General features: G+C 42.5%; 5 protein-coding genes across 7 annotated transcripts in view; 3 read left to right on the top strand and 2 right to left on the bottom strand.

The window, feature by feature from the left end:
- The window catches only part of dclk1a (doublecortin-like kinase 1a), a 49,083-nt gene extending 46,308 nt beyond the window's left edge, over positions 1 to 2,775 (top strand). For all 3 annotated transcript variants that reach the window (XM_046411554.1, XM_046411555.1, XM_046411556.1), the window contains one exon: positions 288 to 2,775. In XM_046411554.1, coding sequence (XP_046267510.1) covers positions 288 to 345 — 58 coding nt within the window. In that variant the 3' untranslated portion in view covers positions 346 to 2,775. The remainder of the gene's footprint in view (positions 1 to 287) is intronic.
- Positions 2,776 to 3,455: 680 nt separating this feature from the next.
- Positions 3,456 to 5,961, top strand: LOC124071120 (regulatory factor X-associated protein). The gene is made up of 3 exons (XM_046411569.1): positions 3,456 to 4,169; positions 4,408 to 4,518; positions 4,951 to 5,961. The coding sequence occupies exons 1-3, from the start codon at positions 3,741 to 3,743 to the stop codon at positions 5,053 to 5,055; spliced, it is 645 nt and encodes a 214-aa protein (XP_046267525.1). The 5' UTR covers positions 3,456 to 3,740; the 3' UTR covers positions 5,056 to 5,961.
- Positions 5,962 to 6,044: 83 nt separating this feature from the next.
- Positions 6,045 to 10,276, bottom strand: smad9 (SMAD family member 9). Its single transcript, XM_046411562.1, has 7 exons — positions 10,069 to 10,276; positions 9,338 to 9,553; positions 8,959 to 9,219; positions 8,709 to 8,819; positions 7,553 to 7,774; positions 6,822 to 7,078; positions 6,045 to 6,617 (listed from the first exon to the last, which is right to left on the bottom strand). Exons 1-7 carry the CDS (start codon positions 10,262 to 10,264, stop codon positions 6,474 to 6,476), a joined length of 1,407 nt encoding a protein of 468 aa, XP_046267518.1. The 5' UTR covers positions 10,265 to 10,276; the 3' UTR covers positions 6,045 to 6,473.
- A 5,891-nt stretch (positions 10,277 to 16,167) lies between these two features.
- Positions 16,168 to 20,024, bottom strand: alg5 (ALG5 dolichyl-phosphate beta-glucosyltransferase). Its single transcript, XM_046411567.1, has 10 exons — positions 19,688 to 20,024; positions 19,077 to 19,245; positions 18,616 to 18,662; positions 18,360 to 18,428; positions 18,151 to 18,243; positions 17,948 to 18,061; positions 17,789 to 17,848; positions 17,540 to 17,691; positions 17,097 to 17,182; positions 16,168 to 16,662 (listed from the first exon to the last, which is right to left on the bottom strand). Exons 1-10 carry the CDS (start codon positions 19,748 to 19,750, stop codon positions 16,547 to 16,549), a joined length of 969 nt encoding a protein of 322 aa, XP_046267523.1. The 5' UTR covers positions 19,751 to 20,024; the 3' UTR covers positions 16,168 to 16,546.
- A 538-nt stretch (positions 20,025 to 20,562) lies between these two features.
- On the top strand, positions 20,563 to 23,678 carry exosc8 (exosome component 8). The gene is made up of 11 exons (XM_046410917.1): positions 20,563 to 20,648; positions 20,944 to 20,980; positions 21,060 to 21,123; positions 21,220 to 21,293; positions 21,373 to 21,418; positions 21,790 to 21,895; positions 21,983 to 22,028; positions 22,129 to 22,225; positions 22,381 to 22,501; positions 22,585 to 22,691; positions 23,448 to 23,678. Exons 1-11 carry the CDS (start codon positions 20,632 to 20,634, stop codon positions 23,564 to 23,566), a joined length of 834 nt encoding a protein of 277 aa, XP_046266873.1. The 5' UTR covers positions 20,563 to 20,631; the 3' UTR covers positions 23,567 to 23,678.
- Positions 23,679 to 23,805: the final 127 nt, after the last annotated feature.

Here is a 23,805-nt window from a genome sequence, read left to right as displayed (position 1 = left end):
TGAACATGATGTAAAGTGATAAATCAAAGAGGAAGTAATAAGGAGCGCTGATTCTAAAAACTCGGGACTGTAGTGTTGATTAGATTTATTCCACTTGTTAATCATCAACTTATTTTTTTTTTACTTTTGCTAATCCCTCTTCTGACTGTCCATTTAGACATTGATTGATAACTTCATGAACATGTGCAAAGCTCTCCTGGTCCTCCATCCTGCATCATCCCCTGCGCCACTGGATCTATGCATCAGCTGATCTAATCATAACTTTCTCCTGTTCCTCCCGCATTCAGGCCACCCCTTTTGATAAGGAGGGGCAGGTTTTCAGACGAGGACGCCACCCGGATGTGAAGCCGCTGCCGGTGACAATAGTATCAACATTGACAACAGAAACAGTACGGGCGGAGCCTCCCAGTTGCCTCCCTGGCCTGCCCGTGGCCCCTCCCTCTCTGACCCCTGACACTTGCTCTGACCCTTCCCCAAACCCCAGCCTCCCATGTGACTCTGATGACATCTCCATCAGCTCAGCCAGTATCGCCTGCTCCCCCAGCTCGCCCTTCTAGAGGAGAGGAGGCGGAGGGGAAGGAGGAGGAGGAGGAAGGAAAACCCTCATCCAGCTCCTCCCTCTGTATATTGGAGGAGGAGGAAGAGGAGACACCAGCTTCCCCACAGCCTCTAGTATAAGGCCGGAAAGGGGGGTGAACGGAGGGAAAAACAAAAACAAAACAAAACAAAAAAAAGAGATAAATAAATAAAAAAATCTGACAGAACTTTTAGCTTTCCTGAATCCATCTTTCCAAACCGCAGGGGAGAGCCTGATCAAAGGGTGGATGGAGGAAAAAGAGAGTGGAGGTGTTGGGAGAAAAACTACAGAGGCAACAAGAGACAGAGATCACGAGGAAGAGGTGAAAGACTTCTCATTAATTTCTTCTTGACGTTCTCTCATCTGAGCACATGTTGCAGAGCTCAAGGAGCGAGAACGGGCGACAGCATTGTTTTACCCTTCAGTGATGATCTGGGCTCAACATGGACACTTCCTTATGGTGGAGCAGCACTACGAGGCAATATGAGAATATGGACCAATGTTCATGTTTTATTGAACCTTATTTATTCATTCTTTATTCATTGCATTTTTTAAAATAATGTATTTCCTTTTGTTCCATGAAGGATAACTTCTTTTGTTGATTTGTCCTAAGAGCTTAGTGGAATGGGGAAAAAAAATTGTTGTAGTAGAGCTCATAAATTTTGAAGTAAGTTACCATAGATTTGATGAACAGTTTAACTAAGTGAGAACGAGAGCTGCAGTGTGTAGAGAAAGGACTTTTTCTTACGAAATGTGTTTAAACTAGTGTTCAGCGTAAAAGATAAATGACAGCTCAAAGACAGCACTTGTGCTATAATTCTGTGCTCCACACAGTATTGGCGTTGCCTTCCTGTAATATTGGATTGCAGTATTACAGTTTACATATTACCCAGTCTGCTATTAAGACACTAATGGTGCATTTGATTCCTCCTTGTAATTTTGTTGATTGCTTCATTCATGACATCTTGAGACACAAAATTCAGCAGCATTCAGGTGCTTGTGTAGCAAACATTTGACCATTTTTTTCCTCAGTGCACACATTTCCATACTCTTTCTGTATTAATATTCTTGATATTTTGTGATGCTCATGTCTTCATGGAAAGCCTTGTTTACATTTTTCCAAAACTAAAGGCATATTTCATCCACATATTCCAGTAAAGAAAGGTTGCAGCCCACCACTTGTATGAGTTTGGAAATATGTTTCAGATGATATATATATATATATATATATATATATATATATATATATATATATATAATTAACAGTTTATGAGGGCTGCCTATTTGCACAAAGTACTGCAGTTTAGGTGCAGTCAAACAGGTCTGAGAGAAAGACAGTATGGGTACTGGGAGAACCAGCAGCACTGTTGAAGAGCAGTACAGTTAAAAGGGTTGAAGAGGGTTTATTTCAGCACTGTACAACCTCATTCATGGCTTCATTTATCCAGATGAAAGCATGACAGACATACAGTAGCTTATTCTTATAATAAAACAGTTTCGTGATGAAGTATTGTTTGTATGTTATGTAAATAACATAATTTTATTTATTTTGATAGTTCACAATACACTATATTTCTTTACTAGTAGTAAGTCTATGAGAACTGTAAAAACAAACAAAAAAAAATCAGTCATACATGTGTAACAGTCAGTGAGCAACGACAAATATAATCTAGAGGAGATCATCAGTTTGAACAGAAACAATACAGTCGCGTTGAAGAAGACTATTTTGAGCACATGGGTGAATCCACGCAGAAAAATCTAGAGAAGATGAGACCACCATCTTCCCTTCTTGTCAGATGCTGGGAATGATGTCACTTCCTTTACAAAAGCAACCAGTAAAGGGATTTCCAGTAACTGATGTGAGATTAAAGAGAGAAAAAGCCAGATGAGAGTGAGAGAAATGCAGAGCGATTTCATTTCTTATGTTGTTATTATTATTATCATTATTATTTTTTACAGATGATCCCCCTGCAGTCGTCACACTTGTCTGAAACTTTCTGTATTTATTCTCATCCTCACAGATGGATAGTAATGTGCCGCCATATTGACCAGATCAGTATGACTTTGTTGTGCTGTGAAATCCACACTCTCCAGCACATGGGCACATGTGGTTTACCAAAGTGCTCTCACAGCTGCACCACATTATTACCGTCTGTTGCAATACCAATACCTGTACCTCTGTTCAGCAATGGTCTATCAACAACAATAGTAATAAATTAAATATGTTTCAAAAACAAATTGTCTGTGTCTTTTGTGGAGCTTTAATGTGATTGTGAGGTAATTTACTAGCCAGATACTGGATACATTTTTGTATTTCATCGATTTGTCCTATCAAATAAGTGCACATCATTCCACTAAGACTTTTTTATGGCTCTTGTTAACTGTTATCTGCTGGGGTGGCACTTGACTAGAGGGGTACTTGTCATGTTGTTATGAATCCTACAACAATTCAGAGATGTGGGATCCAAAATTGTCTGTACTTGATGGGGCAGGTGCTCACCATACAGATTGTATGACAGAGTAGTCTTTCTCGGGCCTATTCATCCATGTACATTTAATTTGGCTTTACCACAGTTGGAAATTTCCCCTAATAACTAATAAAGGCCTGTGTTATCTTATGTTATGCTATCTTATCTTAGTTACATTAAAAAAAAAAATCTTACTCGTCGCACAGTCAAGAAAGACCTGATCTATGTATTAAAAACAGATCATAATATGTTTCTGTCCACGCTTTTTATTCATTTTTTGGGGGTTAAAATAGAAGTACAAGGTATGTAGGAGATATAATATAATATAATATAATACAATATATACATTTTCTGTCAGATTCATACATGCATTTGTTATTTTGGCCACTTGGTGTCACTCTAACACAAAGAACAACGCGGCGAAGAAGAAAATCCTCGTTATCGAAATACAGCGAGAGCTGTGACAGGGTGAACCCAAGGAAGTGTCACGGTAGCCGGCTAAAACGCTTAATACTTATTTCTCAAAGCATGGTATTTTTATGACTTAACGCTTTAACAAAGCAGTTAAACGTATACTAATGCAGGAAAGTTGCTGGGCAAATGTCGACTAACAGCTAATTAAACCGCTAACGTGAGCTGACTGCAAAGGGATGGTCGTTAGCTAGCTAGCCACACCGCATTTGTTCACGGCAATCATGAGCGAAGATGACAATTCGGCAACCGCAAACAAAGACAAGGACTCAACTCTCCTGCTCACTAAAGACGGACAGAGGTACTACGTGAGTAAGAGCGGAGTGGTCGACAGCAGAAATGTGACAACGCCGCACGAATCAGAGAACAACGTCTCCTCCTATGACATGGATGATCCGGACGAGGAGAGCGACGTTTTGGACACTTCGGATCCCAGAGACAGCGCCGCCAGCCCCGAGGAGCTCAACGATGAGGAGACTTCGGAGGGCGACAACGCTCCCAAACAGTGCACGTATGAGGGATGCACGGAGACCTCCACACAGGTGGCCAAGCAGAGGAAACCGTGGATGTGCAAAAAGCACCGCAACAAGATGTACAAAGACAAGTACAAGAAGAAGAAGAACGACCAGGCGATGTCCAGTGGCAAACTTGATGTAAGATTAAGCTTCATAGATGCTTTCATACAGTAATATGAGTCATTCATGATGTGGACAAATTACATATAAACCTATAAATATATAAGATGGCTGGGGAAGAAAGGAAGGTGAGCGGTGCCACAGGGGGGCTGAACTTAATGGCACCTGCGGCCCTGTCTGACTTTACTAAAGCACAACACAAATAAAGCTCCACCTAGTCAGTTTCTTATTTTTGTTTTCTCTTTGTACTAATCAGGAAAACTCAGAGGAGCGACCGGTGTCTGTGAACAAACAGCGACTGGGTGCGATGGGGGACCGGCCAGCCAGACCCTCGCTGATAGAGCAGGTTCTCAACCAGAAAAGACTGGTAAGTTATAGCTGGATTGATGTAACTACTGATGGGTGCGAATTAAAGAAAATAAAACCACAACATCACTTTCATACTGATCCGACTATTCGGTAACTGCTTTCTTAAAAGGAAGTGGTGCTTGTAAGAAAGCATCCACATTTGTTACTTTTCCCCATAATTATTCAGATTTTTCTTTAATATGTCATCCATTTGTGTATGACTGCCCTTATTCTCAATGCATCTGTCTTTGGCATTGTAGAGCCTGGCTGAACACTATCCAAATTTCTTGCATGCATCTGCTCTAAGTGAACAGGTTCACCAGCCACTGTGTCTCTCCACCCAGACTGAGAGGCATCAGGTTTTAGTTTATAGAGGCAGAAAAAAGGCAAGTAGGCAGTAAAGTTTTTGTTGTGTTGCGCTCTGAAATTTGAATGTATGTGTGTCCTTCAGTCACTACTCAGGAGTCCAGAGGTGATCAGCTTCCTGCAGCAGCAGCAGCAGCTCCTGGCCTCACAGGGCCGCAGCCAAACACAGCAGCAGTTCCAGGGCTGCTGACGCCGAGTGGTCAGCGCATTTGTGACAAATAATAGAATACCGAAGAAACACTGGCACTTAATGCATAAATGGATACTAACCGTACACTGTAAACATTAATTTCCCTAGCCAGACAGCCACACCGCAGTAAGAATAACATGATAATGAAAGGGATGTTTTAGAAACCTGGCGAGACTGGTGGATGAACCAGGTTGAACTGATTTAAATCCATCAGAAGGGGTGAATTCCTGAAGTAGCAGACTGACGAAATCAAATCATACTTGGTGCTGTTTAGAAATTTTTTTACATTAATTTCTTAAATATAAACCAGCATTTCCTTTAATGTTTACTTATTAGGAGTTTACTTTGTAGCTACTCTGTCAAATCCCACTTTGTCTGGTAGTTGTCTTCCTTCATGGGGCAATAGTAATGAAGGAATTTGAATATAATTGTCCTGTCAAAGTTGCTCAGATGTTAAAGCCTCGGCTCTCGCCAGAATAGTCCTGTGAGCTCACTTTGATCCCCCTGTCTTTTCCATTGCTGACAGAAAAAGAACATTAGTTTCCTTGTGTGTCTGAGTACTGACTGATACTTTCGAGACTGTTTTCTCTTTAAGTAATGTTGTCTTTTTCATGTTTTCTTTCATTGTTCCATATGACAATCAGTGATAAAATATATGTCCATAGCCTCTTCTCAGTCACGTGGGCACTTCAGGACTTAACACAAAGTTTTCTATCTGTGATTATCTAAATCCGTTGCACAAATAGTCAATTTTAATTGTGTACAAAGGAACAAAAAGGAAGTATGGTGGAATGAATGTGGATGAGCTTTGTGATGAAAGTGGCAGGGAGAAGTCGTACTGTGGTTTAAAGTACATTTCACCTGCTGTGAATATGAGAGTAAAATTATGAAGCTAACATTGAGAAATTTCTCAGACTGCATGTGTTTATGTTACAGTGTGATGGATGCTGTGTTTTTAAATTTGAGGGGGGGAAAAAATACACACTTAAAGAAAAAAACAACTTTAATGGAACAAGTAAAAAGCAACCAGTACACAAAGTCAACACATGGGAATACAGCACATACTATCATAACAACATTTACAACATGGAATAAGTTTTTGCGTACCTATAAATATATCCCATTTTTCTTGACATGGAGTGCAGGATAAATGCTTTATCATAGTCTTAATTAAAATTAAGTAACACTTTATCATTTCACCAAATGAGGTGTAAATTATCCACGCAGAATTAAGTCTTTCATCATTTCAGTTATGCTGCATGGTGTGACAGAGCTGAGGGTAACATATTTTTGTCGTTTTGTATGAGATGTCAAGAAAAAAGGGACCGTATGACAGAAATCCTGGACATAGAACATACAGAATCTACGACTACCTGTGTGAAGGAACTAGAGCACGCAGTAAAAAGCGTGTGCTCCTGTTAGGACACTGAAGAAATAGGGTTGTGTGGGGAGCCCATCTGTGTGAGGACCTTGTCCAGCCACTGCAGGGGCCCGTGCAGATGTACCTCGATCCAGCAGGGGGTGCTGGTCACATCTTGACGGTGGTATTCGGCACCCCAGCCCTGAGGGGAGGACACATACATAAATCTCAGCAGTTCAGTTAACTATTAAAATTATTGGGTGTGAAGTATAAGTATCCCTGCCTGTTTATAGCAGGATCAGACTCAATAGAACATCGAGGAAGCTTTGAGCAGACATCCAGCTCCTCTTAAAAATCCATTTATACTCTGTCACTATGTGTCATATATCCTCAAGGTACCCAGTACCTTAACAAAGCTCATGCGGATGGTGCACATCTTAGTGAGCTCGTAGACGACCTCGAAGCCGTGGTTAACGGACTGGGCGAGGAGCTGGGCGAACAGCTGGTTGTTGAAGATCTTGAGGCTACAGCCGCTGGGGATCTTGCACACCGTGGTGGCGTGGAAGCCATGCTGGAAGTTACAGTTTCGGCTCTGGACGAAGATGCTGCTGTCGCTCAGGCACTCTGCGTACACCTCCCCGCCGACGTAGTACAGGTGTAGGCCTGAGAAGAATGGAGGATAAAATCAAACAGTCTTGAATGATAGAGTAGAAGTGAATAAACAACAATTACTGTCCTTTCAGAGTGGTGCAAATGTCACCACATTTCACAAGGGCGTAAAAGCAGCTCTTTTATCCAAGAAAACATGTATAGCAAACATGTAATCAAAGATAGACGCATTCAGTCACTTTACTGTACGTGAGCTGGAAATGCAGTGTTTTCTCATATTCTGCCAGAGGAAAACCACAGAGGTATTTACTCTTGTAAATGGAGAATGTCTGAGTCGCTTTAGTAGTGTCTGTGATTTGCAGACCGACTACCCTCAACCCTTTGTGTCAGCCGTTCAAAACCACACACGTCCTCACAGTGCACAGATTATTGTAGCCCAGAGGCACTTGACGTTTGTCCAACAAAGGCAGGCTCTCTACGCTACGATGAGAATGAGAATGAGATGATGCTCTGATGTGACCTGCCCACCTTTGCCAATATGCCTGCGTGTGTGCTCGATGGTGGAGTTGCGGTTGACGTTGGACAGCAGCCCGAGGCAGAAGCGGTTCTTGTTGTTTGATGGGTCTGTGAAGCCGTCCACCAAGACGCTGCGGGATGACGCGTGGAAAGTCTCCCCGACCCGATTGTTGAGCTCATAGTAAGCTACCGAACACCAGTACTCTGGTTCCTCGTAACATACGGGCCGTAAATCTAAACATGTGGACATCACAGATAAATTATTCTATTGTACATTTAATTTTAGACACTTTATATTAAGGAAAACGTATACCAACATCTGGGTAAGTCATACTGTCATGGTATTGTTTTTGTTAATTAATATGCATAAATACCGTATTTTTCGGACTATAAGTCGCACTTTTTTTCATGGTTTGGCTGGTCCTGCGACTTATACTCAGATGCGACTTATATAATAAAATATATACGGTAATTTCACATGTTCACTCTGACAGTCGCGAGGGGGCGCTCTAGGCTGGTGTGCCAGTATCTGCTACGCTCCTGTACCACCGAAAAATTTAAATTTAAACATAAACTTATAAAGACAACTGAGAAAGACTGAACACAAATGCCCCAAAAAGAAAATCATACCCTGCAGATTACAAGCTGCAAGTAGTGAAATATGCAGCCGAAAACGGTAATGGAGCAGCTGAAAGAAAGTTTGTAGTTACCGAGAAACTTGTGAGGGACTGGCGAAAAGCGGAGGATACTCTAACTGCAATGAAGAAAACCAAAAAAGCTAATCGCGGGCTAAAAGCTAGATGACCACAGCTAGAGGAACAGGGTTTGGTAAACTTATGTTGTTTATGTTATAGTTATCTGAATATCTGTTGATGTGTTACATTAACATACCAGACACCCATTCAGCCCGTTGTTCTCTAATCTATTGTTATTACTATAATTTACCGTTCAAGATGTAATGTCTGTTCTTGATCTCTGATTTTATAAAATAAATTTCCCCCCAAAAATGCGACTTATAGTCCAGTGCGACTTATATATGTTTTTTTCATCTTCATTATGCATTTTTTGGCTGGAGCGACTTATACTCCGGAGCGACTTATAGTCCGAAAAATACGGTACTAATTATGCTGACAGATTCTCTACTTTCTCTGTAAGTCTCGTAACGTACCTCTGTGAGGAGCCGAAAACGTGAGTTTGATGGTTTCTGTGGAGTTGCTGGGCTTCACATCCTCCGGTGGGCTGCTCTCCATCATGCTGTACGGAGGTGGAGGAGTCTCAGCTGGAAAAGCATGATGCAAATCACAAGATGAGACTGAGCGTTTGAGACTCTGAGGTCATAAGGTCATGGTCAAACTGTAACCTCCATGTGTGACGGGTGTAACAAAAGTTTCAGCTCGCTCGGTTTGATGTCGCGTTACCTGTGATGTGATACGGACTGCCGGGCTCTGCAGAGCTGTTGGGAGAGTTGGGGAAACTCTGTGAGGTGGGAGACTGGGTGAGGGAGGAGGACGGGGAGGAGGAGAAGGAGGAGGAGCATGGGATCGCAGGGAATGAGTCCGGGTAGGTGGCATTCTGGGGCATCAGAGGCTCGTTGTGCAGGGAGGCGTTCCTGAACTTTGCCAGCAAGCTGTGTTGAGGGTTGAACTCGCTGTGGCGTGGGACCAGAACTGGTGGCAGCACTGAAAGGAGACAACAAAAAGACGCGGAGAAAGCAGAGAGGGGCAAACGATATTAAAATTCAACCATGAGTTTTACATTTTTCAGCAGATTTAGAACATGTTCTCTGACTACGTGTACCTGGAGTCTCCACACGCCTGTAGTGGTACGGGTTCACACAGATGTCCTTCTGCTTGGAGCCGAAGGGGAACTCGCAGCACTCCAGGGCTTTCAGCTCATGGTGGGACTGCAGGTCAGGCCAGCGCCACACCCTGCAGTAGATGACATGTGGAAGACCCTTCCTGTGGGACACCTGCAACCTCCCATCCAACGAGCGGGGGATTGTCACACACTTGCCTGAAGGATTCATATCAAAACAGCAGCTACTTTAATATGATTTGACAAAGGTTTCTTGGTGTTGTGTAAGGACAAATAGCATTTGTTGCAATCAAACCTGTGATCTCACATGTATGAAACACCCTCTTTGTGGACTTGACCAGTGGTCCCCAACCTTTTCAACCTTCTGACAACCATAATAAAGCAGTACTCCTGGCCCTTCATCACATGTTGAGTAACATCAATTGTGAGCTGACCAAAGCAATTTTTCCCTCTAAAATTGATTCATTTTAATAATTTTTTCAGGCACTCAGAGGTAGAAGTTTTTCACAAAAAACAAGCAAAATATCAGACAGTTAAGGCATTAAAGTTAGAAAAATTCTATTGCTTTGTCCAGCAGAAGCATGATTTGTCTTCTCTGTTGTCCTGTAAGTAATCTTAAGCCCCTCCAGGTTTTTTTTGCGACACCCTGGATAGGTCCTGACCAGATTGGGAACCATTGGACTAGACTGAATGTTTGACACTGTGATACTCACTGGGCTGTCCGGGGCAGCTGAGGGCCCTCTCCAGCTCCTCCATTGCTCCTTTCTTCTTCTTTAGTTTCTTAACTAGAGAGTCCACAGCCTTCTCTGCCCACTTCTCCTCCTCATCTCCTTGTTTCCAGCCGAGCAGACGCTTCACCGCGGGGCTGGTGAATGAGAACAAGGACGTAATGGAGGCAGAGGAGTTCATTATGAGATGGGTAAATGGGTGGCGAGATGATCTGATGGGTGTTGTAAAAGGGATTTAAAGCTCCCTCGAGGACATGAGTGAGGAGGCAAATAATGAGAAGCCAGGACAGAGGTAAGGATAAAAGAGGTAGTGCGATGAGTCTGTATAAACAGTTTTTTGTTTTTTTTTTTAATTTCCACTGTTGCTTCCGAGCAGCGCTGGTGGAGGAGTTGAACTCCCGCCAGTGCAGCACAAACACTTAAATCCCCTTTCTGTGTTGGCACAGAAGGGATCCGGCAGCTCTGGATTCGAAGCCTCCTGCGGGGAAGGTTATTCCTCACCCAGTCACAAATCCAGGTCAAGTTTCAGTCATCTGGAAAGAGAAGTGAGCGACAGTATTAACAGCTAATTTTGGCTGAAACAGAGGCATGGTTGGAGCAAAAGTTCAAAAGTTAGGCAGAAAAATGAAAGCAGGATATAAGTGTGACGGGACATTGGCTGCAGTCTGGTGCTGTGATGAAAAGACTTTGAACACCACATAGCAAAAATCTACTCATATGAGACAATCTGGGAATTAGAGGTGAAATTCCATGATAATGAAGCTGTATCAGCAGGACACTGATACACAGACCGTGCCTGCGTCAAACTGAACTCCCACAAGCTGAACAACAAGGTTATTATTCTCTCTGGAGAAAATGAAACGTGCACCCAAAGTGTTCTCAGAAAGAGCAGGGCAAGATGGCCAAGTTCATTTCTAGATTCACCAACAATGAGGAATGTCCTTACTGGCCTGTGTTTCTATGATCATGCCACTGACGCCCAGGAGCCATACTGTCTGGCCAGAACACATCACAGGACAGGAGGGGGAGAGGGAAAGAAGGAGGGAGGGAGGGAGGGAGGCAGACAGAGAGAGAAAGAAAGAGAAAGAGAGAGAGACAGATCTGCCTGTTTTGTGTTCTTCTCTTTCTGTCCATCTAAAAACTAGGTGATACACAAGGATTTAGTGTGTTCCGTTATATTCAGGTAAGCTGCTTCATCACAATTACTGCGCAGCACATCGGCAGCATCTTACCCATAAATCGCTCAAACTTTCACTCAAATATTCATGCAGTCACGCATGTCTGAGATCGTGTAGTTTATTATGGTGGCCTGTTTGCTTTCATCTCCCATTACAGCACGTCCTGCGGTACAGAGTATCAAGTTATGTGGTAGACGAGATGCGTCCAAGCTTTTGTCTTGTTCTATCACGCCACAACGGAACCACAATGAAGTTTTTTTCTTTTTTTTCAAAAATACACAAAGGTAAAAAAAAAAAACAAAAACAAAAACAGCAAAGTGAATCAACATGCTCGTATTATGTGCCATGCCGACACTGGTTTCCAGCAGACAAACAGACAGCTGGAGTTTACAATGACAGCAAAAAAAAAAAAGCGCTCAAGCTCAATGCGGCATCAGTCTGTCGCGGCTGCTTTATGGAGCCTGGCGTCACTCAGTCTGCAGGCTCAGATAGGCTAATTACCTAATGCTTTATCACCAGGACACCCCTTCCCAAAAAAGTAAACACACCAGCTTCCTTTTACTACTACTACAACGAATAATGTTGACACTGCAGACTCCAGGCTCGGCTCTAACCTCTACAGGCACACCTGGATGGTACATGTGGCCAGAAGTTTTGGCATCCAAAATTACTACTGTCATAGTTTCCTTATTTTTCTTAAACGTAAACCTAAATCCCAAAGCAACCAATCATAAAGAACCATATATATCTATATACAGATATATATGTATAGATATATAAATATATAGTACCAGGCTGCACACAGATCTGTTGATTACTTATACTCAACCTGAACATTAGCCTATATTCGTCTAAACCCAGTCATGACGAGATATGCTAATAATAAAATATTTATTCTACAAAAAGAAAACTGCCCAACTGGGCCAATGAGCATAAAATCAAGAACATCTACCAAGGGCTAACTTTATATTAGGTCAGACAACAAATCCACAACAACACATAGCATTGTTTTAAAAAGTACACAGTATTTGTTTGTGTGCTCACCTCTGGCGTGACAACAAGTGCACCGCGGACAGCCTTCTACGCGTGGAGCCTCCCCAGTCTGTAGAAGTTCAGACCGACACAGTGGAGCAGTGAAGGTGTGTGTCTGTTTGTGTGTGTGTGTATTGTGTCTGTGAGCGTGTCGATGTGATAATGTCAAGTCAGCCTCAATACAACTTGCATCCAGTTGAACTTTCCAAAATAAAAGCATTGTTGACTAAGTGCAGAGTTATGTACAAGATCTATTTATTTTTATAATATATATATATATTTAAGAAACTATATTGCGGCAGTTACTGTTATTATTAAGTTTTGGCTATGGAGAACAAGAGAACAATTAAATTTAGTAATAGATAATTAAAACCAAATAACATACAAATACAAATAACATACACAACCATTTTTACATTACGCAGCTATTGTTGCTATTTTGAATAGCGTGTACACTATATTTATGTATATTTTGCGTAAAGAGTAAACAAATATACTTTTGTTTTACTTCTGCGTCGAACGCAATGAAGATACACCGAATGGGAAAACACAAGCACAAATAAGTTAGCCTATATTAGAATTCCATTTTATTCATTTTTAAATTTAGAATGACAAGTCGAATCATTAACTCGCACGTGTCAGAACCCTTGTAATACTAATATTAATAGTGGTACTATATAAATGTATAAATATAAACTGATTGCTATTCCGCTTTTATTCTGAAGCGACACACGCACTGTCTTCCGGTTGTTTCCTGGAAGTCTGCAGCTGCTTTGACGCAGGTTTGAAGTGCCCGGAGCCTCCGCTCCTCCAGCAGCCCCAGTCGAGCGCCACACAGCCTCGGCGGCGTCAGCCTGGCTGGAACCGCAGCGCCTGCATGTAAGATCCCTCCGCCTTCCCCCGCCTGGAACTTTCCCAGGATTTCAGGGATTTCAGATTCAGGCCCCGCTGTTGCGTGCGAGTGTCCCACCTGAGTCATGCCCAGTCTGGCATAGTTGTCCCTAACTAACGGAGACCAGGAAGACAAAATATCACACCTGTCCCCCCTTTTTACAGACTGTTCTAATGAATGGACTGACAAATCCTGCAGCAGACTAGTCTTGTGTTCGTATCACACATGTACCGTCTGTAAAGTTAAATGTCTGGTATTGTTCTCCCGTCCTGTCACTCTCAATGTTTCTTTGTTCCTATGTTGCATAGTATTAATCAAGTGCAATGACTATGGAAGTGTCATGCAACCGTTTAATGCGGTTGCGTCTGTTTGCCACTGGGTACAGGAGATGTGAACCTACAACATGTTTGAACTGGTTTTCAATCGATAAGTGTTTGCTCATAAAGTAATTCCTAGTGTGATCTGAATAAAATATACGTAATAAATAACTACTTCTGCTATTATTAGCTACTTCCATGTCAACGCGCGCACGTGCACGCACACCGCACCTGTAGCCTAAACATGTAACAGTAAAAATCCGCCTGGACGAGGGACTATCTGCCGACCTCCACCACAAACACAACCGTGTTACAAAATCAATTTCCGATTTTTTTTTTTTTTATCCTCCTTCTCCAATCGAAGTTGTATCATTATCTATCGGTGGGAGCCACACGGACGTCTTTCTCATTGCGGATGGACACGATCCTTCATTGGGAGTGCCGTGACTGGTCCGGTTAATGACGCAAGCCCGGCTGGCGACAGCGAGTCTACAAGTTTGACATTTTCAGTTTACAGCAACTGCTGTTGAAAGTAACAATACTCCCAACACGAAGTGAAACCACCCGGGGGATTCCTGTCCCAAAAAAATCTGATCGGGTTGATGACCCTCCCCCGTCAGCCTAACCACCAGGTGGATCATCAAAATGCACTACCAGGAAAAGCTGCTGGTATTCCCAAATGTAGGTAGTGGTCTATCAAAGCTGTAGCGAACAGCTTAACTCGTGCGGCAGGACACAAGAAAGGAGACATTATGTTTCATTGGCCGTGTGTTGCCTGTTTGGTTGCAGAGGGCAGACAGATAGTCAGGCAGGGCGCAAACAGGATGCGCTCCTGGGGCTCCGAGAGGCCCCAGAGACATCCGCATCAGCAAGAAGCCCCGACCTCAGGCTTGCATAAGGAAACAGCACTGCGAAGAACTTGACTTGCCCAGACCACAAAAACGCTTGCTGTAGCCTTTCCAAGAAGATGTCCACACGAGGTTGTAAAGGGATGACTTTGGCGATAAACAGCGTAGTGCCGAGCTCACGCTAATGCAGCCTCATACATCCCAAAAATATTCATACAGCTGATTCCGAATATGTCACCTGAGGACTTAGGTGCTAAATGTAGCTTTATAACAAATTAAATAAGCTGTAAGCAGAGTAAGATCCTGCAGAGTTTTAGAATATTTCAGAGATACACTATATGGACAAAAGTACTGGGACACACCTCCTCATTGTTGAATTCAGGTGTGGTATAGGGCCGTTTTTATTCAGGAGCTGGGCTCAGCCCCTTACTTCCAGCGAAAGGAAATCAGGAACATTTTGGACAATGCTATGCTTTCTACTTTGTGGCCACAGTTCGGGGAAGGTCCTTTTCCGTCACAGCATGACTGTGCCCCAGTGCACAAAGCAAAGCTCCATAAAGACATGGTTGGATGAGTTTGGTGAGGAAGAACTTGACCGACCTGAAACCTCTCCGACACCTCTGGGACGAGCCAGGCCTTTTCATCCAACATCAGTGCCTGACCTCACTAATGCTCTACTGCACGAATGAACAACATTCACCACAGAAGAGTGGAAGCTGTTATAGCTGCAAAGCTGTAATGATATCATTAAAGTCATGATGCAACGATCAGCTGTCCCAATACTTTTGTCCACAATGACAGCAGCTATGCGTCCTCTCACCGTGCACTCTCCGTGTTAAGATCAGAACACAACCTGCCAAAGTTTTGAATGTAAACACAGTATAAGAACTCCAGGGATTACACTTGATCCTGGTGTGAATTCTACAAGCTCCAAACTTCCCAACAGATCATTTCTAGCTCAGCTCTACGCGGTCCTCGACTCTGCAGCTAATGTAAATAAAACCACGCAGTACATCAGTTTAAGCTGGTCTCTGTTGGCTTTTTGTCACAGTATGACTGATATGAAAATGGACATACAGGTTCTTTACATGGTCATGAGCTGTCCTCAAGAGATGCTGTGCCCACTGACTGCTGGTGGGAGCATCAGGTGGAAAAAGATGGTGGGACAGTTGTTGCTCCACAGCTCTCAACCAGCCTCCCACAAAGCCTCAGAGGCCCTTAAAAATAATAATAATGATAATAAAAACACTTTCAAAAACCACTTGTTTTGCTTGGCTGTCTCTCATTTTTTAAAGAGTCTATTTTGTTGTTTGCGTACTTTACCTCACTTGTTTTAATTTGTCTATCTTTATTCTCAGTTTTCTTCCTCCTTGTTACATAATTTAACTTCTGTTTTGAGAAGTGCTCAAGTTTGCTGTGGTTTTTATACTATTGGTAGTTGGGCTGAAACTAATGACTAATTTGAAGATGTTATTGATTAATTGATTACAGTTTGATCTATAAAACATAAGAGCGCCGTGAAAAAATCCAATGACAAAATCCTAGACCACAAGACATCACACGTCTTGTTTTGTTTCGACTAATATAAATTAGTTTCTAAATTAATTTAATTGCTACAGCTGTATTTGGCGGCTTTTAATGACGATCAAATCATTCATCATTGACGTGATTTTTATTTTTTTTTTAATTTTTATTTTGGTTCAAGTCATTCAGCCCATTAACCCACAGCCACTTTCCTCCCGAAAATACAACATCTTCCTTTTAAAAATGTCATCTAATAACATTCATTCTACCTGTCAGAATGATAACACGGATTCTCAGATCCTCCACATTTCACTACATTTAACTCTTTTGCACATACAACTGATTGGCCGCAAAATAAACATTAAGTAACTTAGTACACGGATCGATCGTACAGACGGTCCGTGAGCCGTGGCAACAGAAATGTGCGCGTAACCGTGGCCATCACAAGCCAAAATCTGAATATTAAAAAGAAGGCAGGACCACAAAGATCTCACAACCGTGTTGTCGCTTCACATCCAATGACGTCTGGAGAGGAAAGGATGATATCCTGTACTTTGTTCTTTGCTGCTGATTACAGTGAGCGATGGACGGAGCTGTTAATCCCACCTCATCCAAAGGTTTGACGACCCCTATCATAGGCCATCTCTGTGATATCAGGGGCTGTCTGATTGGCTAGTCAGTCTTATGTGGTGACTGCAGCTTCCAGGCTCCTGTGATGTAGCGCAGGCGAATGAAAATCAGGTCTCTCCCCATTTGCAGCCAGCTCCAGAACGGGATCAGCTTGGATCCTGGCAGAGGAAACGCACTTAGCACTCAAGTGATAGCTTTATAGGACAAACACGGGGAATGCTGCCATTTGCTGACATTTACTGCTCATCTCAGCAGCACGCAGAAGCCGTAAATAAAGTAGGCCAAATTGAGTGAAGCAGTGACAGGTAAGCAGCACTCATGTAGTCAGTTTGTCACAGTCAAAAACATGGACAAATGAAACAAGCAAGCAAAAGAGAAAAAACTCAAAGTGAAATAAAACCCGCAAAACATCCATATTCAACCACCAACATACAATTATTAACAAAATGTTACAGTCACTCTGATAAAGTAAATGTCAAAAATTCAGCCAATCACAAACTTGCAAACACATCCAGCAGAGATATTTATAGAACTCCAGTTCTAAGTGGCACGGTGGGAGGACACATGCCCGCAATTTCCATGAAAAACCTACCTTCTATTTCAGTCCAGTTGACAGCCACCTCTGCTATGGGGATTTTAAAACACTGGGCAATATACAGGAGCTCCACATCAAAAGCCCTGTGAGAGGAAAGATGGACATGGACAACAGGTGCATTAAAATTCTGCTTTTATTGCAGTACAAAAAAAGGAAAGCAAAGCGCAGTGAGCTGGGTATGAGACATCACTACTGACCTAACTGTGTCCATAACGCTGATGATTTAAAACTGTCAAGTCCTGAAAATTTACATCAACTCTCCTCATGCAGTTGTAGTTCTAGCTGCTGATTTTTGCCAATCGTTCAGGCAAAACAAGCTTGTTTATACAGCACACTTCATTAGAAGTTTTATTTTGACAAAATTCTTGTGTAAGTTTGGCTACTACTACATAGAGGCACACAAAGTTGTAAAGTGCCCATTGTGGGGCGCGAGTCCTTACCATCGCTCTACGTGGAGACAAGAGAAGGTCTTGAGTGCAGCCTCACGAGTGAAAAGCTTGAAGCCGCACTGCGTGTCCTTGATCCCTCTTACACATAAGAACCAGACCAGGAAGTGAAAGCCATACATAAGGAAAGTACGAAACACAGATCGCTGTGGTAGAGACAAAACAGTGGTTAATTTAATGTTTAGACAGACAAAGTCTACAATAATCTGGGCTCACAGGCAGACAGAGAAGACAAACAATCACCTGAGCTACTGACTCTTCCTCCAGGTGGGCTCTGGAACCACAGGAAATTGCCATGTTCTCCTAAATGTACAAGCAAGCATTTTTAGGATTGGCCACACAGTAACTTACTTTTATGAATATGCATATGTGAGAAAGAAGAAAAAAGTAACAGTGCCACACCAGTTTAGGGTTGAGGTCATTGAGTCCAGCCTCCACTTTCTCAATGTCAGAAAACTTTGTGGCTCCGTCAGCATCTGCCATCAGAATGACTTTGCCCCTGGAGCTCATGGTTCCCTTTAATTGTAACAGGAAAACATGTAAAATTACAAAATGGATTCCATACTGTTGCTTGTGATCCTGTAGTTTGACATCTACGGTCTCACCATCCGCACAGCTCCTCCTTTCCCCCTGTTCTCCACAAGCGTCAGCACCCGCACTTTATCTGCTCCGTACTTCTTGGTGTACCGCAAACCAACCTGGCACAATATCATAACAAATCTCTCTTAGTAGTGCTTTGTAATGTATGCTAAAGTGAGCTGAGGGAAAACAGAAGTGGTGGGAACATATTCCCAAAAAGGCTTAAAAAGATCACCTCGGTGGTTTTGTCTTTGCTGCCATCATCAACCACAATGACTTCGTAGGTGAAAGAGGAGTCCCGTTTCTGCAGTAAGGAAACATGAGGAACTGGTTTCACAGTAGGCTCTTTTTAGGTTAAATGCTGCCACCTACTGGCCCCTTTGAGAATAACTGATCCAACCACAAGAGATTCAGAAAGGACTCTTTAAACTGAACTACAAAAAAGTTGGAACATTTAATTTAACACTGCCCATAGAAGGCTGAGCACTTGCCTGTCTGTTTTCCAAGTACTCCATAGCTTCATCCAACATCACAGGCACTGTAATGACACAAAATCACACACATTAGCACTTACAAGCTACTTAAAAGAGAGAACAGAATTATGAGATTCAAACTGCACAAACCTGAATGGTAACTGAGTGCTCAATTTTTGGTGCACAATTTGTCATTCAGCACAGATTGCATTTACTGGCTTTAAGATGAAGGAATTTTGAAGCAGCAAACAAATATTGGGGACTTAAAAGACAGACTTGTAATGTATCCTGTATACATTTGACAGGCATCCTGTACATGTGCAGTCCCAACCTGGTTCATTACGTTTTACAGTCTGGTGTGTCTGCATTCAAACAAAGCAGAACACTGATGGAACATCAACAGGTACAGTCACTCAATGCACAAGTTTCTGTGCAGATGTTCCTGATGTACCCAACCCCCCAACCCCCCGCACACTCACTACGGAGCTCCTCGTTGTAGGCCGGGATCACCACAGAGAGCTCCCGGGAATGGGGATCATGCAGGCTGGGAAAAGGCTCCTTTCCTCCCGTGGCGGTGAGGAAGTGCTTCTCCTTCTCGTGGCGTGTCAGGTTCACCATCCCGCCAGTGACGTGTGCTATTATGAGCATCTGAAAAGGGAGAAGTATGAGAATGGCCTTCTTCTATCGTTTGCTGTCAGGTACTTTTGCTTTAATATTTTAGAACATATCCTGGCTATTTTATTTACCTATTTACCTATGATAACTTAATACGTCTAATATGTCAGAACATCCACTCAAACCTGTAATGCAGCTGAAGCAGTCTACTGATGGTGTATAAAATCACAGGCAGGTAGAGAATGAGTAAGAGCACTGAGCTAATAACTGGCCTGAAGCATCATGCACTGCTCGGTGACTTATTACATGGACTAAGTAAATTAAACGGAGAAAGACATATAAACTGTCATCTCATACTCTCAGTCAGTGGGTGCAAAATCGGGGAATGCATTTGAACAGTTGTTGTTTCGCAGTGCACGTATCAAGCAGCAGCTTTCTGCCAAAACACCACTGACTCAATAGTCTAACCACTTACCGCAATAAAAACTAGAGCTGCCAGCGCGACCAAGGCTTGAACTATTTCACAAAGAAAATCCATTTTCCACAGGTTACCCTACAGCCACTGACAGACCACCAGTCAAAGTGGCTAACTTAAAGCTAGCTCGCTTTCTCCTTGCTTTGCTTCGAGTCTTGTGACGGGTCCTCGGACTTCCCAGCATAAAAAAAGAACACATAGGCCTCCGAAATTGTTTGAAATGTAGACGCACTAAGGAAAAACCCTTTTCATTAACTTCCAATCATAATTGAACACAACGCCGACACGGAAATGGCACATTTTTCTCGACACATCATCAGTTTGAAGCAAGAGAGCAGCGAGCAGCCCCGTGACAGCATGCAGTACCCACACTGCCATCTAGTGGAGCGGGGTGGTAATACCCACAACACGACAATCAGCTGAAAAAAAAAAAAAACAATAAAAAGAGGGTTTAAATTCAAAGTGTCCAGTCTGCTTCATGTATGGAGTATAGGTAGCAACTCATGGATGAAACATAAAAATATTCTTTACACACTAGATTGCAGAACTGACCCTAAAGGCACATACTATTAGCATTGCAGTAATGTTATATATTGGTCCAAGTAGTGTTTCATAGTTGCTAAATGTCTCGAGTGCGCTCTGATGTAGTTTAATCTTAGTTCCACGCAGCATTTCGAGTACACCTTCGAGTGCACATTAATCCAAAACAGGCTCAAAGATATTTATGAAATAAACGCATACATTTCTAAATACAGCAGTCATTTATTTTACACATTTATTTATTCTATCTGACATTAACTGTAACGTTTCACTGGATAAAGTTTGCTGGATAAAGTTTATCAAAATCAAAATCTCATTTAATGAAAGAGTTTGATCCCCGACTTGCCTCCTCCTACCGGCTACCGTAGTACGTACACCAAACCCACGTGGTTAATCAAAACATCATGGCGGCTGGTTTCAAGTAAGACTATAGCTTTTACAGCTAAAATAACACTTTTTGTATATATATACACATTTATTTTCAGTAGCTCTAGATGAGTTCTGGTATTTCACTGGTAAAAGTAAACAAACAGATGACCGCGCACTTCATTCACTCCCGCTAAAGAGTCGTGTCCTGTTGTAGTTAATGTGTTTACAGTGCACGTACGGCTGACTGCGGAGTAGTTGGCTAATGCAGGCAAATAAGTATATTTTTCCACTACTGATAAAATGCGTTAATGACAGTTTCAGTCTCTGTAAACTCTGTACTCTTCCAGGACTGCTGAGCCTCTGGAGTACCACAGGAGCTTCCTGGTCAGTGATAACAGCACAGAACAACTGCCTCATGTGAATGCGGACTGCTGAGTAATAGTTTGCTGTTTGCTGTTTTCAGAAAGAAAACTGTCGACCTGATGGACGTGAGTTGTCAGAGTTCAGAACCACAACCCTGAACATCGGTGAGATACAGCGCTGACTGCGATCTGCAGCACACGTTATGTGTTACGTGTTGTGCTTTTCTGTAGTCTCCATGGGATGAATTTGTCTCTGCTCAGGGTCCATTTCCACAGCGGACGGCTCGGCCCTGGTGAAGGTTGGGAACACCACCGTCATCTGTGGGATCAAAGCGGTAGATGATCACGAACAGCAGTTCAAATCCTTTTGGTCGACAAAGTGACCGCTGATTTGCTGTGTTTCTTCATCCTCAGGAGCTGACCAACCCTACGGTGGAGGCACCTGGGAAAGGCTACATCGGTAGGTCCAGTACAAAGGTACAACAGGTGGATGTGGATTTATTTCCTCCACCCATCCTTTGTCACATAACAAGCAATGTTAGTCACTCCCTCAAAGAACAAAAGTGCTGCTTACTGTTTGAAGTGTGTCTGTTTTTATTGTTTTATACCTAATTTGATTCTGTGCACATGGATATCATGTTAGGATAATAACAACAGTAATCTTATCTGTTGCTATCTGGAGGGGTTGTAGGTTGTATTGTCATTTAGTAACTGTTAAGTCTTGAGTGAAATGTGTCGCTTTACATTGACAATGTGTATATTTGTATACGTGATGCAGTAAGCAGTGAATAAACAAACACTGACTGCAGTATTCCTTCCGCTCTTGTTTAGTGCCCAACGTGGACCTGCCGCCTCTGTGCTCCTCTCGGTTTCGACCGGGCCCGCCGGGAGAACAGGCTCAGGCTGCCAGCCAGTTCATCGCTGATGTGATTGAAAGGTGTGTCAGACTTAAATGCACATTTTTCAGTTTTCATTTCACAGCACCATCAGGTGTGTCTTAATTTTCCTTCTACGGGTTTTGCAGCTCCGAAGTGATACAAACAGAGGACTTGTGCATTGACAGAGGGAAGGTAAATCCAGAATCCTGCACGTATCACTGGTCCTGATGCGTTGTTGTTGCCTGACACCAGTTGTGGTCATTGGTTCTGATTGTGCTGATTCTGGTTGTAGCTCTGCTGGGTGCTCTACTGTGATTTGATGTGTCTGGACTATGACGGGAACCTGTTGGATGCTTGTATCATTGCCCTGCTGGCTGCCCTGAAGAACAGTATGTTAAAAAAAAAAAAAAAAAAAAAGCACAAAATATTTTTCATGATCAGTAATTTGTGCATATATTTTAAAGCTAATTAGCCACAAAGAGATCTGTCAGCTCTGTGAGCTTTTTATTAGCATATTAACATCAACTTCCCCTGCTCCTCACAGCACAACTCCCAGAAGTCTCCATCAACACAGAGACATGTGCACCAGAAGTGAATTTAGAAAAGAGAGGCGGGCTGCAGATTCACAGACACCCAGTTGGTGCCTCTTTCTGCGTCTTTGATGAGTAAGTGAGTGGTTTTCAGTTTGTCTAGCCGGAATAAGCGAGACCCGCATCTTTTGTGAATCCCGCGGTTTCTCTCGCTGCAGCTCCATACTGATCGTTGACCCCACAGCTGAGGAGGAGAGTCTCTCGACCGCTCAGCTGACTGTGGTGACGGATGAGGAAGACCGACTCTGTGCCGTTCACAAACCAGGTCAGACACACAGTCTGGAATGATTTGGACCCATTGTAGCTTGTTCTTTGACTGAGTCCAAGGAAAACTCATTAGGAACTCCCCATTGTCAAAAATGCAGGACTGAAGCTGGGTCTGCTTTCTTGGTTTTTGTTTAATACAAAGGTTGTATTTCAATATCTACAATTAGTCCACTTGACTGTGGAATTTATAATGCAGTTGAGTTGTATACTTAGGCTTTTTAAATGGTATTGAGCACTGGTCTGTCATATTTGTCATGTTGTCATTATGATATTTAATTTATTAACATTAATTAAATTTTGAGTATGGAAAACCGTTATAGATCAGATATTCCCTACTGTCTCTGTCAGGTTATTGGCATTTCTGTGGATTCATGTGAAGCAAATGAGAAAAAAAAATCCCCCACTTGCACCTTTACATACGTTGTAATGTGTTTGCATTGAAATTGAGTTTTGAGATTTTTTTTTTGTCATTAGCCTCTTTGTTGTTTCACAGTAGAATATGCCTGTTGTTTCACCTCAACTGAAATTTTACTATCAGTGTTGACAGCATTCAGTTTGCATGAACTTAGCCCGCTACAATGTCAAGTCCTCTCAGTGCCAGTCCCAACTGTGAGACTGACAAACAGTGCATGAATATCGTCCTGCATTATGTGGGCATCAAAACTAATCTTATAAACTGTCCCATGAGGTACATGGAAAGAAAAACACAAAACAAAATATTAATGCTTCACGATCTTTTTCCCCTCTGGCTCAGGTGGGACGTCCCTGTCGGCAGAGAAGCTGCAGGAGTGTATAAACAGAGCAACAGCACGACAGAGAGAAATCCAGAAACTCATTGACAAAGTCATACATAGTGTGAAGACAGCGCAATAAAGAGCCTCAGACGACGCTTTTTTTTATATCTAAAAGCTGTATTTTCCACTGTCAATATATATTCTTTTTTTTTTAATAACAATAAAACTGCTGACAAAGACTGCTTAAAAAATTATCTCTCAGTGTCCAGAAATGTCTCACAAGAATACACTCATGGCTCCTGAACTCATTAAAAGGAAATACCTTTTCAAAATGTGCTGTACAAAAGCAGGTACACCGCATCTTGCATGTTGATCTTG

The sequence above is a fragment of the Scatophagus argus genome, chromosome 14 (assembly GCF_020382885.2).
Source record: "Scatophagus argus isolate fScaArg1 chromosome 14, fScaArg1.pri, whole genome shotgun sequence".
NCBI classification, from domain to species: domain Eukaryota; kingdom Metazoa; phylum Chordata; class Actinopteri; family Scatophagidae; genus Scatophagus; species Scatophagus argus.
The sequence above is the reverse complement of the archived record's forward strand: the minus strand, read 5'-3'. Positions and strand labels throughout refer to the sequence as shown.